This window comes from Lissotriton helveticus, chromosome 11 (genome assembly GCF_964261635.1).
Source record: "Lissotriton helveticus chromosome 11, aLisHel1.1, whole genome shotgun sequence".
Lineage (NCBI taxonomy): Eukaryota > Metazoa > Chordata > Amphibia > Caudata > Salamandridae > Lissotriton > Lissotriton helveticus.
The window spans coordinates 328,250,907-328,270,134 of NC_136072.1; the positions used below are offsets into that span (position 1 = coordinate 328,250,907).

General features: G+C 45.8%; 1 protein-coding gene across 2 annotated transcripts in view; it reads left to right on the plus strand.

The window, feature by feature from the left end:
- The window catches only part of THAP4 (THAP domain containing 4), a 379,695-nt gene that overhangs the window by 149,127 nt on the left and 211,340 nt on the right, over positions 1-19,228 (plus strand). The window contains exon 1 of one of the 2 annotated variants that reach the window (XM_078665685.1): positions 6,184-6,339. The exons of the other annotated variant lie outside the window; for it this stretch is intronic. Within the exon in view, the coding sequence (XP_078521811.1) occupies positions 6,315-6,339 (25 nt within the window). The 5' untranslated portion in view covers positions 6,184-6,314. Of the gene's footprint in view, positions 1-6,183; positions 6,340-19,228 lie in introns of those variants that run through there. 2 annotated transcript variants of the gene reach the window in all.

The following is a 19,228-nucleotide window of genomic DNA, read 5'->3' on the forward strand; positions in this document are numbered from 1 at the left end:
CTTCCTTGTTGTCATTTGTTTCCTCCCATGGAGCAGCCCCGTCTATCCCTGGTGGAACAGCACCCAGGATAATGTGCTGCATGGCTACACACTTATAAGGTCTCAAAGGCGAGACCAATTGGATGTGCCAATGCTTGTTGGACGTGCCGGTTGCTTCGCAATGAGTGTTTATAATGAGGCGGATTTGTAAACACTTGCTTATTATGGCAATAAAACACGTGAGGAGGGACGTGGGGTACAGGTAGACTGAATGCGTGCGACTGAAGATCTTTATTTTCAATAAGTAATCGGATTCAAGAAACATAGATGATTCATAGATGTTTCATGTCATCACATTTACGTAGCCAACATGTGTTTCGTCTTGGGGACTTCACCCATCGACTTCCGCGGGGCTACATTAACAATAAAGGCAGGGCTTTAAGTGGGATGAAAAAACTGGGGGGTCTCTCAAAGGGGGTGTGGCCAATGTAATTAAGGGCGTGGCTTAAAAATACGTTAGCTAAAAGTTTGTGCTTAGCATAGTGTGCCGCCCGACTGGTATTTTGTTGTTTGTCATTGCATCCAGATATATGACCACCAAGTAACATCATACCTACAACAAGTCAGGACTATTGTCTTTGTCAACGGTTGTTAGTTGCATAAGATAAATAAGAAGCAAATGTGTCTTGTATATAATATTGAAAAAGCTTCCACATAAAGCCCTGTTGACACCATGACAATCTTGCTGCTCCTTAGTTCCGAAAAAAGAAGAGAAATCCAGAGAGAAAATGACTCACTTTAAAGGATTTCCCTTCCCCTATAACGCTCGAAAAAAACAGACCTCCTGTGCCACGGCACAAAAAAGAGCCCAATAGAGACCCGTTTCGAGGTCTCCGTGAAAAAAACTGCCGGTGCTCAGATCCGGTGAGACCCGGCCCACTTACCGCCCTGAATAAGGTACATGCACTCAAAAATCGGTTCATTTCACAGATGCTGAAAAATAGCGATAGTGAAAAACTGAGAAAAGAAACCCATCGAAATTAAATTGCCAGGAATAGGGAAAGTCACCCCAAAGTTATATTAGAAGAAAAGCAAAAAAAACAGAGAAAATACTCTGGATCGTGACTGAGAGCAAAAGAGGAAAATGAGTGCAAAACCAGATCTGAATCATGAATCTCAATAATCATGATCTTCATGGCAGAAAAAGCAGCTGTGCCAAAAAGTATATATCCGTGCCACAAGATGTAAAACGTGCAAGAACATAAAAGAGAAAAAACGCCCAAAAATCCAAAACGTACCAAAAAGTAGACATAGAAAACCTCACCCAAATATAAGTGTGGCCATGTTTTTAGTGTGAGAGTATAGCTCACCATATAGTTAAAATATCCGTAAATCTCAGAAGGTTAACATGTCACAGTAGCAATTATACATAACCTAAAATGTAATAACGGCGATCTTAAAACCATATTAGCATCATATATTATTTAGAAAATAATCCAAAATTGGCTGAAAGGTATATATAAAAAGGTACCTGTATCCACTCATATTTGGGACAACGGTAATGGTTAGGTGTGAATCTAGACCCATAAAAGAAAGCGCAACAATTTATTTCATAACCCACCATAAAGGCTTAAAGTATTCCTGACCTAAAACGTAAAACGGTGAGCCGCCCACAAACATTTTCGCTAAGAATAGGTAAGTGCAGAGATAAGTGTCATGTGGGTCATATCAGTCCCGTAAGTGTAGGCGACTAGCTAGTAGCATCTTGTGCATAAGAGAATTGTACAATATTCGACATGTTATACATTCGATGTGACATATCCCAGACAAAATATCCCTTACATTACATGGACCCGCCCATGAGAAATTTCACGCCAAATAAGAGCGAGCTCATAGATAAGTCCCATGGTTATAGGTGACAGGCTTATGGCTAATTCCATACACGCTTTATAAAACTCATATAACATGTGGCATAAAGTATATTTAAATAAAAATTGCCCCAAACCGAGATATAATCGAGGGCTCTTTATAGCGCAACAGATAGTCTAAAAAACTGGGTATAGCAATTCTATCGGACTACCTAGAGTCCTATGCTATCCCAGTATGTTTGTCCCATGTAGCAAACCTTGAATACGAGCCCGTAAAAACAGTAACCTATATTCTAGTATTATAGAAACAGCAGCAAGATCAAGGGTGTCCTACCTCATACTCATAGAGTACTCTGCATAAAAGACGACTGGCTTGCAATAGTAAAGCTCCCCAGAAGGGGTAGTTTATAAAGCGGACCTGTTCCGCTTTTAGACTGGAACACGGGAGCGGAAGTCAGGTCGGCGTTATAAACAGCCGCCATCTTGTAGTGGTCATCCGGCAAAAAATAGAAGAGACAGGGGAGATATCTTCCATCAAGCTCGCAACGTGACAGGGAAACTTCATAATAATAAAACGTTCCCAAGGGTTTAACCACGTATGGACACAGTGCAACGTTATCAACTGTAGTGTGTCCACCATAATAAAATCATGCCCAGGAGACCTAAACAATATCTGTAGGTGCCCGCGAGGGGCAAGTATCCCAGCGGCCACTGCCTTGAGCCCAACTAATCAGGGATAATATCAATAATAGTATCACTGAAATGTATTATTCATCTATACCTATGCCGATCTATGCTCCTAAACATTGTCCCCAGTGAGTATTCACTACACAGGTCACTCGAGTATTGTAATGTTTTATTTTATATTATGGACTACACCTATCCATTTACATGTGGTAACTGGGTTCTTTTGAACTATCACTAATTACACCCTCACTTAGTGTTTGGCAGTCCCTTACCATGCTAAGGTGGCTGCTGGGATACTCGCCCCTTGCCGGCACCTACAGATATTGTTTAGGTCTCCCTGACATAACTTTATTATGGTGGACACACTACGGTTGATAGCGCTGCACTGTGTCCATACATGGTTAAACCTTTGGGAACGTTTTATTGTTATTATGAAGTTTCCCTGTCACGTTGCGAGCTTGATGGAAGATACCTCCCCTGTCTCTTCTATTTTTTGCCTGATGACCACTACAAGATGGCGGCTGTTTATAACGCCGACCTGACTTCCGCTCCCGTGTTCTAGTCTAAAAGCGGAACAGGTCCGCTTCATAAACTACCTTTTCTGGGGAGCTTTACTGCTGCAAGCCAGTCGTCTTTTATGCAGAGTACTCTCCGAGTATCAGGTAGGACACCCTTGATCTTGCTGCTGTTTCTATAATACTAGAATATAGGTTACTGTTTTTACGGGCTCGTATTCAAGGTTTTCTACATGGGACAAACATACTGGGATAGCATGGGACTCTATGTAGTCCGATTGAATCGTTATACCCTGTTTTTTAGACTATCTGTTGCGCTATAAATAGCCCTTGATTATATTTCGGTTTGGGGCAATTTTTATTCAAATATACGTTATATCACGTTATATGAGTTTTATAAAGCATGTGTGGAATTAGCCATAAGCCAGTCACCTATAACCATGGGACTTATCTTTGAGCCTGCTCTTATTTGGCATGAAATTTTTCATGGGCGGTTCCTCTCCCTAACGTAAGGGATATTTTGTGTGGGATATGTCAATTGAATGTATAACATCTTGTATATTGTACAATTCTCTTATAAACAAGACGCTACTAGCTAGTTGCCTTCACTTACGGGACTGATTTGACCCAGAGAACACTTCTCTGCGCTTACCTATTCTTGGTGAAAATACTTGTGCGCGGCTCAGCGTTTTACGTTCTGAATACTTTAAGCCTTTATGCTGGGTTATTGCTGAAATAAATTGTTGCTCATTATTTTATGGGTCTAGATTCACACCTAACCATTACCGTTGTCCCAAATACGAGTGGTACAGGTATCTTTATATATATATATAATTTTCACCCAATTTTTGATTATTTTTGAAATAATATATGATGCTGATATGGTTTTAAGATTGCCTTTATTACATTTTAGGTTATATATAATTGCTACTGCAACACGTTACCCTTCTAAGAATTTACGGTTGTTTTGACTATATGGTGAACTATACTCTCACACTAAAAACATGGCCACGCTTATATTAGAGTGAGGCGTTCTATGTCTACTTTTTTGTACGTCATGGATATTTGGGCGTTTTTGCTCCTTTATTTTCTTGCACGTTTTACATCTTGTGGCACGGATATATACTTTATGGCACAGCTGCTTTTGCTGCCATGAAGATCATGATTATTGAGATTCATGATTCAGATCTGGTTTTGACCTCCTTTTCCTCTTTTGCTCTCAGTCACGATCTGGAGTATTTTCTCTGTTTTTCTTGCTTTTCTTCTCATATAACTTTGGGGTGACTTTCCCCATTCCTGGCACTTTTATTTTTGTGGTTTTCTTTTCTTGGTTTTTCACTATCGCTATTTTTCAGCATCTGTGAAGTGAACCGATTTTTTAGTGTATGTACCTTTATTGTTAATGTAGCCCTGAGGAAGTCGATTTGTGATGTCCCCAAGACGAAACACATGTTGGCTATGTCATTGTGATGACATGAAACCTCTATGAATCATCTGTGTTTCTTGGATCCGATGACTTCTTGAAAATACAGAAGAAGATTTGGACTAATATGAATCTATGAACTCTTGATTGTTATTGAAATATGTTTGCTCAGGATTAAGACTGACCCCTATACTCATTTTCTGGGAACTAGTGTCCACCGAAATATCTGGAAACGCGGGTGGCCGTGTCCCCCCTTTTCCCTTGGAGCACCTTATGGGACGATTTGTGGAATCTTCTACATTTTGATGGTTATGCGTAGATTTTAACCCAGCCACGCGAGTGTTTTTTTGTCTATGGTCATATTTATGACATTGCTTGCTACCTATTCAGCCTTATTTATTTACACATTCTGTTGTAGGGGTCCTTCCTGTAAAGAAAACCTGCCCACTCACATAAATTTCTACATTGAGATGTTCACAGTGCCATGGTCCTTGTGATATCCCGTCCGCCTCATCACTTTTCTTCCTACAAGATAGACATGGGTTTATATTTGTTATCATGTGCGCCCGTTTGACTTAACTAGGTGTGTTTGAACACATGATTCTGAAGAGCATCTTGTTGCTCATATGGGTGTTATTTATGATATTTGTTTTCCTCATCTTCATTGCTTGATTTTGCTTGCTAGGAAGTGTCACTCATAGTTGTTGAAATATCACTCATAATTACACTGCAATCATCAAAATGTCACACATAGCAATCTGAAACCTTGGCAGCTATGAGTAATTTACAATGTCCCAACCCTATCCAAAAAAACATTGTTTGCCGCCTCTCAGACTCTCTCCCAATATCATTTGCTTTCCAACAAATATTTATTTGCTTTAGACTTTACATGTGCTTAACTATTTAATAAAAAACTGCCTGACCAAACTGCACCAGCCTTTTAAAATAAAAACGTTTGGTTCTGTGTTTACCGTACTGGTAAACGTGCTATCAACTTTTATCGCACATTTAATTAATTTTCCATAAACCATAATGTATAGCTCCTATATAATTTTTTTAAAAGGGGATTTAATTAACTTTGCTAATATGCATTACACCGATATGTTAACATATTTCCCTAGTATGCATTTAACAATTAACCTGATGTATCCCACCCTTCCAGCCCTTTAAAAAAATACTCTCTCACCAAACACCTCCCGGTTCGCCTTTATTTCATAAACAAGCATTTGCAATGTAACAGGTCTCGCATTTTCGAAACTTTGACCTAATGATATTGTAAATGACAATGCATTTTCTTATTGAAAGTTTTTTAAACACATAAAGCAAAGCATTGCCTTTTACAATGCCATTAGCTCAAAATCTCTCAATTGCGAGACCTATATTGCATTGCAAATGCTTGTTACGTTTGTTGCATGATATAAATGCCTAGGTTGTAGCTCCGCCCACCTCTAGATCTGCAGATGCTGTCCCGGAAGACCCGCCAAGTGCTCTCCTTTTCGGATTTAAGGCCAGATAAATTCTCCATTGAAATCATCAAATCTTTGCAATAAGTATACAAATCATCCGTAGTCTGAGTATGTACGTAATACTATTCTTGTTGAGTGCAAACACGGTAGGGTGGCTACCAAGAGCGTGTGCCGTCCAGGCAGATCCTAGGTTGTTTCATTCACGTGACTCGCACTCAGTAGGCGGAGCTCGCTATTCGAGCAGTACTACTTACTTGTCGTCGTTTTCTCGTAGGAACTAGGAAGTAGTGCCGAGTCCTTTCCACGTTCGTATCTGTTTTTGTTAAAACTACGAGGAATATATAATATCTTATGAAGTAAGCAGCTCGTTTCGGTCATGGCCAGTGTTGCTGAAAACTCAGGTAGTGTGCGCTTTTGAAGTCACGTGAGAAGTTCGGGCCCGAAAGGGCACTCAAAAAATATCTGTACACAGTTCGAGAATGTTTATCCGCGCTCCAAGGGCTTCTTTTGAGTCGCTGGTCAATGCCATTTGCTGAACAATCGAGGCAGTGTTTTTATGTTTTGTCTGACCATAACGGTGTTTGGATAATACTTTCGTGCCTTATTTCCATTTGTGCCATGTCTTTTCCTGTGTATGCCTTTTTGTCTGTTGTGTTGCCAGTGTCTTCATGTATTCTCCAATTTTTTTCTCAACTTTGGGTACATGTTCACAAACATGGGATGACAGGATTGAATTTCTTCCCAAGGACGAGCTTTGTTCGATTACCGATGCACTGCAAGGTAGTAGCCGAACATATTGTTATGAAACTTCACAAGTACAGCTGAGGTTTTGTCTTTAGGTATGTGCGTGTGAGCAGAACATATGGTTATGAAACTTCACTAGTACAGCTGAGGTTTTGTCTTTAGGTATGTGCGTGTGGCGTGACTGTGTGTGTTAATCAGAGCTTTAAGTGGGGCGAAAAAACTGGAGGGGGTGGGCTCAAAGGGGCGTGGTCACTGTTACCAAGGGCGTGGCTTATAACACCTGAGCTGAAAATCTGTGTTTATAGTGTGCCGCCCGACTTGTATTTTTCTTTTACTGCATCTAGAAATATGATACAAGTCACATATCTACAACACGTCCGGATTGTTTGCTTTTCCAATAGTTGTTCGTTGCATAAGATAAATAGGCAGCAACTATGGCGTGTATATAATATTGAATAAGCTTCTACTCAAAGCCCTGTTGACAACAGTACAGTTTTGCTGCTCCTGAGTTTTAAAAAAAGAAGGGAAAGCCCGAGAGAAAATGACTCTTTGAAGTATTTCCTTTCCCTTACAACGCTCACCTGGCATGACGTCATGCCATAACTTCTGCACTAGTGAGAAGAAGTGTGAGCACGTGCACACTTGATGTGTCTGCTGTCACTGCAGTCCGGACAAAAACGGACCGCCTGTGTCAGGGCACCAAACAGAGCACGATAGAGACTCGTTTCGAGGCCTCCTTAAAAAAAAACTGCCGGTGCTCAGCACCGGTGAGACCCAGCCCACTTAAAGCCCTGGTGTTAATGTTTTGTATGTTACTTCCAGAGATCGAAGTAGGCGGGGAAACAACGTTCTCTAGCAGCATTAGTTTGATTATAACAGTTCCCATACTTTATATTTAACAAGCATTTACAGTGCAACGGTCTCGCCTTTGCCAAAGTTAGAGCTATTGGCATTGTAAATGACAACATTTTTATTTATGTGTTGGTTTTGAAAACAGATAAATAAATGGCATTGCCATTTACAATGTCAATAGTTTAATCTCTCGCAAATGCGAGACCTATTGCATTTGCACACACACACACACACACACACACGCAGCCACACACACACACAGAGCGCCCCACACACAGAGCGCCCCACACACACACAGTGCCCCACACACACACACAGCGCCCCACACACACACACAGCGCCCCACACACACACACACAGAGCGCCCCCCACACACACAGAGCCCCACACACACACACACACAGAGCCCCACACACTCCACCACCAGTGGAGTGGTGTGGCTCACTGGTTTGAGGCAGCAGACCCGGGAGCAGAAGTCAGCCCGGGACCAGGGTTCAATTCCCGACGCGTCAGGGTCGTGGACTTGGGTCAGCGGACTTGATAATTCTCGCTTCGGTGCTTACTCTAATCAGGGGTTACACTCGGCAACTCTGGGCATTAGCTTGCCTAATCTCCACAACGGCCCCATCAATTCCAGGGATGCCTGGCTCCACCTTGGGGACTCCAAGCAGGGACCATCCCACAGGGAAAGTCAGAGTTATACAGCGCCAGGAAACCTACGGACGGGTAGCAGTGCGCTTTACAAGCTCAAATACATTTACATTTACTCACAGAGCCCCCCACACACACACAGAGCCCCATACACACACACAGAGCCCCATACACACACACAGAGCCCCATACACACACACAGAGCCCCATACACACAGACAGAGCGAGCCACACACACACACAGAGCGAGCCACACACACAGAGCGAGCCACATACTCGCACACAGCCACACACACAGAGAGAGCCACACACACAGAGAGAGCCACACACAAACAGAGAGCCACACACACACACACAGAGAGCCACACACACACAGAGAGCCACACACACACAGAGAGCCACATACACACACACAGAGAGCCACACACACACACAGAGAGCCACACACACACACACACACACACAGAGAGCCACACACACACACAGAGAGCCACACACAGAGCGCCCCACACACACAGAGAGCCCCACACACACACACAGAGAGCCACACACACACACACACACACAGAGCCCCCCCCCACACACAGAGCGCCCCGCACACACACAGAGAGCCCCCCACACACACACACAGAGCCCCCTCCCCACACACACCCCCCCCCCACAAGAAGAGGCGTTAGGGAAGCAAAGATGAAGCATACAGAAAGCAGACAAGAAGGAAAGTGAGGACGCTGAAGCAGTCCTGGTGAGAAGGGAGGTGGGGAGGGTAGGGCAGTGGGGAAAGTGAGACGGGGGAGGTTGTGTTGTGTTTAATTCCTATGCGCCGGATGAATAAACGCCATCAGCAGATGCTCAGTGATGCGCACAAAGCCCCATCCCCACAGGGGATGAGGGGAAACCTGCGATACTCGCCCATCAGCAGTGGCAGAGTAAGGGACAGGTGAGAAAATCCTCCCTGGCATGAATGAGTCTTAGTTGGTCACCCTGTGCTGGAGGGGGGGGGGCAGAAAAGAGAGAGAGATGGATGGTCTTTAACTAGTTCTATATGTGGCTTTGCTATATGTGGCTTAGAGAAAGATTATGGTGTCTGCTAGTACCACATTACCAAAAAAGATCATAAATAAAAAATATATTCATACAACAAGATAATAAAGGGGGTTTGGTCCAGTCATCGTCATTCAATGGTCTGTTCAACTGTCACTCACATTCGTGGTCGAGTTTCGGCAGTGGCTCAACACCCTGTGATTCTGGGTAAATCACTTAATCTCCATAAACAAACTAAAAATTCATAATCTGAACTTGTGTATAGGGTTGTCATCTGGCTGTTGTTTTTCCCAGCCTGGCCTGTATTTTTAAATGCAGGCTAGTAGAAATATCATGCCAACTTGTATAATCTGGTCTCTTTTCCCTACTGAAACGACAACCTACAACAGCAAATACATAACGAAATCAGTTAACAAGCATTTACAATGCAATGGTCTCGGCATTATTAAAGGTAGAGCTATTGGCCTTGCTTATGACTTTTTTTTTTATTATCATAAATAAATGGCATTGTCATTTACATTGCCAATAGCTTAATCGTTAAATAAATGGCATTGTAATTTACATTGCCAATAGCTTAATCGTTAAATAAATGGCATTGTCATTTACATTGCCAATAGCTTAATAGCTCGCAAATGCATGACCTATTGCATTTACACCCACACAGAGCCACACACACAAAGCCACCCACACACACATACAGAGCCACCCACACAGAGCCCCACACACAGAGCTTCACACACACACAGAGCCACACACACTCACAGAGCCTCACACGCACAGAGCCTCACACGCACAGAGCCTCACATGCACAGAGCCTCACACGCACACAGAGCCTCATACACACACAGAGCCTCACACACACAGAGCCTCACACACACACACACAGAGCCCCCCACACACACACAGAGCCCCCCACACACACACAGAGCCCCCCCCACACACACAGAGCCCCCCCCACACACACACACAGAACCCCCCCACACACACAGAGCCCCCCCACACACAGAGCCCCACACACACACACAGAGCCCCCCCGCACAGAGCCCCCCCGCACAGAGCCCCCCCGCACACAGAGCCCCCCCCGCACACAGAGCCCCCCCCGCACACAGAGGCCCCCGCACACAGAGGCCCCCGCACACAGAGGCCCCCGCACACAGAGGCCCCCGCACACACAGAGCCCCCCGCACACACAGAGCCCCCCGCACACACAGAGCCCCCCGCACACACAGAGCCCCCCGCACACACAGAGCCCCCCGCACACACAGAGCCCCCCGCACACACAGGGCCCCCCGCACACACAGAGCCCCCCGCACCCAGAGCCCCACACACACACACCCAGAGCCCCACACACACACACCCAGAGCCCCACACACACACACACCCAGAGCCCCACACACACACACACCCAGAGCCCCCCCCACACACACACACACACCCAGAGCCACACACACACACAGAGCCAAACACACAGCCCCACACACGCACAGAGCCCCCCACACGCACAGAGCCCCCCCACACGCACAGAGCCCCCCCACACGCACAGAGCCCCCCCACACGCACAGAGCCCCCCCACACGCACAGAGCCCCCCCACACGCACAGAGCCCCACACACACACAGAGACCCAAACACACAGAGCCCCACACACACACCCAGAGACTGACTGGTTACACCTTTTAAAAGTAGCTGTTGTCATAGGTCTCTGGAAATCTACATGCTTGACCATAAACATCGAAAAACGATGCACATCCTGGTACTAGGGATCCCATTTCAATGCACTGGCAGGTCAACAAACCAGAGCTGAGCTATGCATTCTGGGGTCGACATACTGACGCCTAAGGTGATATTGAGAAACGACTGCCACCTTACCCAAGATGCCTGCTCTTCCTCCATCTTCTGCCCGCCAGTGGCCTACTCCTGGAGCGTTCAACAACAAATCTTAGACTCATCTATAATGCTTCTACTGTTTGCTCTGCTGAGCTCACTGTGCCATCAACATGTAGTGGAACTAAAGTGGGTTGCACGGTCTATGCATGTAAACTGAAAGACTCAACTACTGGCGGTGGTAGATGCAAATAGCTTCCATACATCACGCACATCCCAGTTTCCATTACTGGTCCCATTCGTGTAAGTTATGAACTGTTCATGAGAAGGCGACATTCACTGATCTGATTTACATGAAACAAAGCCAGGGGTCTACGTTTATCTGTATTTAAGCTTAATATCCAAAGAGGATTGATGGCATATTTACTTGGTGGTGAAGATGCACGGGTGGTAAGAGGGAGCTCATAGTGTACACCTTACAGCGCACTAGCAAAGCATAGTGTAGAACTTTACAGCACACATTAGCAGCACACAGCAGTTCCATGAGCTATCACTTGCTACAGTCCCATCAAGCAGATGGTCACTGCGAAATGGAACACTGACTCACAACCAAACACAGCCTAGGTTTCAAAACCAAATGGGCAGAAGACAAAAACAACTCGAGCATACCAGAACCCTCACTCTGCTCGCTATTGTCAATGCAGTGAAAAAGGGAACTGTGTGAGTTTCGTCCGTTGTAGAGACGTTATAATATACAGAAGAAAGACCATTGGTGCAAAATAAGTACTGAAGAATAAAGTAAGGTTAACTATTTTCTGCTAAAAGGCGGCTTAGTACAGCAAATACTGGCGCTCCGGCGCTTGGTGGTGAGGTGAGACGACAGAAGCGCCGGAGGGACTCGGCAGTGGTGACTCACCTTGAGGAGTCTCCAAGACGGATTCGTGATCAGCTGACACGCCGTCCTATTTGATGCTCGCCGGTATACCCAGTATTTGCGAGCATAAGGTTTCCAAATGGAGGATTAAGAATAAGAGACCCAACCATTTGCCCTGATGAAATTGCCAATGACAAGGCAATGAAACATGTTGGTCCAATTACAACATCAAATGGTATCAATTTAACCCTTTTTTTAAAACAGTGCAGTTTGGCAGCACCAGAATAAAATTGATTCAGCCAGCCAAACCTCACTATTTTATATATTTTTATGTTTTGTTGGTGTTGGGTGTAGGTACTTGTTAGTTCTGAACACATGTCTCTATCCTACTAGGTAGTGTATTTGTACACTCCCTTTCTGTTTCTCTATCCTGTTTTGTGCACATCTTCTTTTGCACATTTTCATCCTCCCTGCAAGGAAAGTAACCGATGATGAGAAGTGGGTAAACCGGCCATTCATAGACCGGGAACCCCCTCGGGTGTCACGTCCGTGAGGTGCTTTCCTTGCTTTCACACATATTTTCTTTATGTGTTGTACCGTGTGCACAGTGTTGTTGGTATGTTTGAATGCATGTCAGGACCTGTAACGCAGCACTGACCTGATTTGGCCACTTGGTGTGTGAACGGGAGGTATGACCCCGTAAGTTACTGATCTTAGCATTGGCCAATTCTAAGCTTTTGATCGCCTACTCAAGCAGTGCTAGTCTCAAGTTTGTACTCTTGTTTATTTTTTACTTAATCCCAATTATTGTGCCTCTGACGGTTGCCTTGAGGGTATCCCAAAGTGTGTTGGAGTTAGTTCCCGGGGAGTCGTTGTATGTGAGGTAGTCTGTTAGAGCCTCCTCAATCTTTTTGTTTGTTTGCGGGGTCTGACAGTACATCGCTGTTAAAACGCCACCTCCGGGGAACAGCTTCGGTGTGACACCTGCTCAATTTTAGGCTGATACATGAGTGGTCCGATACTAGTCTTGGAGCTATGTCTGAGTGTTTGATTAGATGTTTGTGTGTCCCAGATATTAGTATATAATCTATCCTGGTGTACGAGTTGTGTGGGTTGGAGTAGAATGTGTAGTCCCTAGTGTCCGGGTGCTGGAGGCGCCATGCATCTTTCAGATTAAATTTGGAACAGATATTTTGGAGCGCTGCATGCGAGTTCGTGGGGTGATATTGACAGGAGGATTGTCTATCTGTTATGTAGTCCAATGGGATGTTAAAATCCCCTGCCACCACCATGAGGTCGCTTTGGGGAAGCTATCTAGCGTACGAGCCACATCCGCCCAGAATGCTGAATCTTCTGCGTTGGGGCCATATACGTTTGCCATGTGGATTAGTTCCTCCCCCCTTCTCAGATGAGTCACCAGTAGCCTCCCTTCGCTATCGTGGGATTGTGATTCTATTGTTCTGTTGAATCTTTTGGATATCAGTGTCATAACCCCTCATTTATTTTTGTCGGCAGGTGAGAAAGCCGTCTGTGAGATCCTATTACCCCTCACTAGTTTGGCATCCTCCATGGATAGTTTGGTCTCTTGTAGTAGGATTATATCGCCTTTAGTTTTAGCTAGGTAGTCTATGATCTTCCGGCGTTTAATAGGGTGATTAAGACCTTTGACATTGAGGGATGCTATGTTGAGGGCTGTTGCCAGATTGAGTGTGTTATTGCGGGCCATCATCTAGGGTGTACCGTGGCGGGATCCTCCGTTCTATCTTTCCCTTTCTCAAATTCCCTGTCTCGGGCCTTGGAGTTGAGAGGCCAAACTATTTTTTCAAACTCCCTACACCCACGGTATAGTGCATCTACATTCCCCAAGTGTTCTGCAAGCAGTGTACGTAACATATCCGTGTATGCATATATGCCAGGTCTCCTAAATATAATTGCTAACAGGGCATGCCAGGTTGTAAAGAAGAAAGAGGTGAAAAAGGAAAGGAAGATCGAGAATATAGAAAGCAAAGAACTGAGAAACCCTAGTGCGGATTCCTCCCCTCTGCCCCCACCATCAAATCTCGTATGTCGGATGTGCGATGACAAGATCGTCGTACCGTCTCTCGGAGAATAACGGTCGTGTAGCTTATATTGCTGTAGTCCCAAGAGATTCTATTAAGTATAACCCCGTCTCAGCACCTTGTAGGCCCCCCTTTATACAATAAAAACCAGAGTATCGTCATATTCTAGAATAGAGTCTATAAAGGATACAAGGGTTTATCTCTTAGGTTGTGCATAGGTCTCCCATGCCGTTGTCCCGCCGTAGCCGGGTGCTTGATGGACTGCGGTTGGAGACTTGGGTATCGATTGAGGTAGAAATGTGTAGATAATTGAGGAAGCTAGCGGTTGCAAGACCTATTTTGACCCATATGGCACACTGGGGTAGCTGGTGAGGTCGGTGTGATTATTGGTTCCATCGCAGACACAAGAAAGGTGGGACCTGAAAGTGGCCCAGTAAGATAGTTGTGTTCATTCAGTGGCCGGGTCTGGTGACGCTCTCCTTTTGCTGGACTCTGCTTGTGATGTCTCCATTTCTTGGGATGTTGGGCTGTCCAGGTAAGCATCCAGTTCCTTAGGGTCGTTGAAGTGGTGGTGTCTTCCGGCGTCTGTTATTCTGAATTTGGCTGGGGCCACAAATGAGAACTGTATGTTTATGCTCCTGGGTTTGTCACGTAGGGCAAGGAATCCCTTCCTGGTATCGACCGTGGGCTTTGAGTAGTCCTGCGTAAACATGATCTTGTGACCTTTCCAGGTTATCTGGTGGCTTTTACGTGCAAAGTTAAAGATGGCCTCCGTGTGCTGTGATCTCAGCGGCTTGCAAATGATAGGCCGGGCCGCTTGCCTTGTTGTAGATTTAAAAGTGGGGACTCTGTGCGCCCTGTCCAGCTTAAATTGGCGGTCACATTTTAGATTTGTAATTTTGGGGATCAGGTCCTCAAGAAAGGCTACTCATGAGCCTGCTGAGTCTTCTGACCCTTCCGGGAGACCCAGTATTCGAATGTTCCCCCGACGGTTACGATCTTCAAGCTCCGCTGTCTGTTTCTGGAGTGATGAGGTAATTTTTGTTAGAGCCTTCAACTCCCTGAGTTGAGCTGTGAGATATAGCTTCTACATCACTGATTCTTTGTTCGGCTGCAGCGAGCCTGTTATTAACTGTATGCAGGTCGGCTCTGACCGCTGCGATCTTGAGTTGTATTGCGTCCGTGGTATGCTTTGTGGTTTTAGCCAAATCGTGGACATCTGCTAGCTTCTTTAGGATCATATCTAGGGTGCTGTTGATGTCTGGCTTCTGTTTGAGCGGAGAATCAGAGATCGCTGGTTCTCCCTTGGTTTTTTTAAGCTGTTGTTGTAGTCTCGATTCTCTATCCGCCATCGATGTGTCACGTGGGTACACCTGGTATACACCAGTATTGTGCTGGCTCTGTGTGTTTGTTGAGTTTGCTGCCCCTCTCCCAATGATCTTATTGTTCTCGCTCTAGCGGTCTCCTGTGGCCCGTTTTTCTTGGCAGCTTTCCTGTCCGCCTGTGGGACCCCTTAACTGTCTCCCCCTAAAGGTTCTGGTGGATTTTGTGTGGTGGGGGTGCCCGTCAACCTATTTCGAACCCTCTCTTGCTATTACTGGGTATTCGGCTCTATTGACCCACTGCATGGTGTTTTTGATCTCTTTTTTTCTACCGCTGGCCTTCTCTGAAGGTTCAGTGGCGGGTCACTGGGGTGGTTGTGGGCACTGCACAGTTGGGATCGGGCAGCGTTTTCTTTATACTGAGGGGTCTGGCGTGCTAAGGGTCTTGGCACCTTTTCCTACCTTGTGTGCTGATCACCATTTGGCGGTCGCAGCGTTTTCGTAATCTATTTGGCTTTCCTCTACTCCCAGCTTTCCGACTCTTCAATTGTCTGCTGTGATTCACTGTGACTGTCTGTTTTCTCGTTGTACCCGCTACTTTTTGGCCTCCCGGTTCACAGGTCCCCTCGACCGGTACCGGTGATAGCGTGCTACTCCGTGCTGAAGGTTCACTTTTCTGCGTTCTTGCATTGGTATGAGACGTCTGGCACGCTGGTGTCTGTCGCCATTTTGGGGTTCTCTTTGCTGCGGAGCTCAGCAGTGGGTGGTGGTTTCGTCTCGTTTTACCGGAGAGGCCTGCCGGGTCACCTATATGCCGGTGCTCTTGTTGTGCGTGCCTTCTCTCCTCTCACCGTCTAAATTGCCGTTCACTGTGTTTAATTTTTTATTTTAGTTTTATCCTCAGAGTCTCAATGACGCCATTTTGGGCTCGGCCGTGTATATGGCAGTTGTGCCTTCGCTTTTCCTGAAAGAACCGCTGGGCCCCCAAACACCGATGCGGTTGCCCTCTCTTCTCGCTGCTTCAATCACTTCTCAGATTAGTGCCTTCATTCATTCTCGGGCACTCGATCAGAGCCTGAGTGCAGACAGCCTCCTAGTGCCTTGCTGTAGCCGCGACCTACTCCCTGCTGCCATCTGTGTGTCAGTCCGCTCGCTGTTCTCAAGTACAGGCATTTATCACAGACTCGCTGGTGTGGCCTTTGGTGCTATGCCGCTTTCTCCACCCGCTTCTGGCTCGCTGGTCTCAATGACGCTATTTTGGGCTATGCTGTGCACATGGCGGTTTCGCTTTCTCTTTTTTTCTGAACGAACCGCCGGACCCCCAGACACCGATGTGGGTGCCCTCTCTTCTTGCTGCCTCAATCGCCACTCAGTTTAGAGCCACATACATGCTCGCACACTCAGTGAGATTTATGGGTCCGAGTCAGGATGCAGACAGCCCCTAGTGCCTCGCTGATGCCGTGACCTTTCTTCTCGCTGCGGCCCTCTGTGTGCCAGAATGTGTCACCCCGCTCGCTGTTTTCAGGTAGACTGACCATTTTCCTGGCTTATTGGTACTGGCGCTGGTTATCGACCCTCTTCCTCTGCATTGCGGTTTCAGTTTCAATTTTACGTTTCTCCATCGCCGTCTTGCTGCCCCTCATGGGCTTCTCCCTCTGTACTTATCTCGATTTACCTCCCATCTCTTGCTTCTGTGGTCCTTGTGCTGGTGCCATCGGTTGCAGCTATAGTTCCGACGCACTGAAAGCCCTTTAGTGCACTTTTCCCTTGGATCTCTCGGGAACGGTGTTCTTTTTCTCCGATCTGACGGAACGACGTTCTAAGGCAGCCATTAGCTCTGCCATCCAAGCCAGGCCCCCTCAACGAAGCAACATGCCTGGTTCACAATATCATCCTATTGAAACCTAGTAACTTTTTTTGGGATTTTTTAAAAGCTTTATTGACAAATTCTGCATCAACAAAATACAATTTTGCATCAAATCAGAGCAGCATACATAGTAGATCATTTTCGGAGTACTTCAAGAATAGAAAAAAACAACCAGACAGAGGCATTGTCTTGTACAACACGGAAATAGCACCATTGAGCTATACATAGCTGCATAATGTGATGTCAGCACCTTAGAGGAAGGAGCCGGTCCGGCTGGAGAGAGATGGGGACAGGGAAGGAAGTGGCTACTGACCAGCACCAGCGGCCGCGGGCGGGGTTCCGGTGGGAAGCGCAGGGGAGGCAGTCTGACTCAGGTGTGACGGTACGTCACTAGGGGGTCCCATATGTCGAGTGGGTGAGATCTAGCAGGCATAAGGTCCCAGAATTCAGATAGTAGGGTCTGGCATCTAGAGGCATCTTCAAGCCATTGGGCAAATTGCAAAGCGACCGTGGCAATGTGGTAAACAAAAGAACATTGCAAAAAACACAGTTGATGGACAGAATGTAGAACAATGTCATACATTCACCCCAGTACAAAGATCTGGGCCTAAATCCATCGTTTTTTTGCACTCCACACCACCCTGGGTTAGACACTGGCTATATGCAAATCAGCTCTGACTCTGTGCCTCATGGGAACAGTCCAGTCCGAACTACCAAGCCATGTCTTTCCCAGACCGGAATCAAGCATCCAAGGACCGGTTTCTGGTTGTCAGCCTTCATCAGCCTGGATAGCTTGACTCCAGTGGTGTGGAGAGCCTGGGACTCACGTCTGAGCATACACAGCCCACTCGGGGTGAAAATTGCAAAAAACACAGTTGATGGACAGAATGTAGAACAATGTCATACATTCACCCCAGTACAAAGATCTGGGCCTAAATCCATCGGTTTTTTGCACTCCACACCAACCTGGGTTAGACACTGGCTATATGCAAATCAGCTCTGACCCTGTTCCTCATGGGAACAGTCCAGTCCGAGCTACCAAGCCATGTCTTTCCCAGACCGTAAACAAAAGAACAACCAGCACCTCTGTCTCGTATTAGCAATAATGTGTATTTGGACAAATTTTGTTATATTGCGTGCTCTATGCCTGATACTGTGCCACCCACAGTATCACTCGATACAATCGGATCACGCAGAGTGTCTCAACAATTAGAAAAACAAAGACAGAGCACAGCAGACAATTAAGTAGATAGCTGGTTGGGCCCAACCAGCAAGCTTATTTAATGCAAAAATTCAATAACGTGTATTCTGTTCAGCAAACAATTTTCATTGCAGATGTTTGAAAATTACAACATAGGTACAGGTACAGCCACAGCCTGTGGCTGCACCTGTACATATGTTGTAATTTTCAAACATACTTAATTGTCTGCTGTGCTCTGTCTTTGTTTTTCTAATTCAAGCCATTGGGCCCCCTGCCCATGGCCACCCTACACCGCGCAAGAACGAGCAGCATTGCGAAGGAAAACTAGTAACTTACCATACCTGGGAGCTGGTATCAACACCCAGACCCAAATATCTTTTCTGAAATATCGCCTGGGCTGCCTACCATCACTTATATATCTGCCACCATGGGAACGCCATGCCAGCACAGAGGCCTGTCAGCTTTGCGCACAATTCCCTGAAACTATGGTATACCAAATTTGCACATGTAAATCAAACTTGAGAGGATTAGAAAGCTACATTAAAATCAGCATTAAACGCTAGGGGCTTCACCGATGCTGGCAGGGTGTCATAGCCTGCTTCTATTCCTCAGATATTGAGCTAAATTGTAGACTTCTGAAATATTTGACAAGACTACAACTGAAAATTAACCAACTAACAGGTGGTAAAACATCCGGGCGGAATCTGGTACCTTGAACACTTTTTTGCACAACTTTCTGCTTGTACTGTCACTTTGCTGTGAACAAGATTTGAATTGAAAATCAGCCATCCAGCAGGCGGCAACGCATTCAGGCTGAATCCGGTACCCTGCCCCCCCCCCCTTTGCACAAGATTCT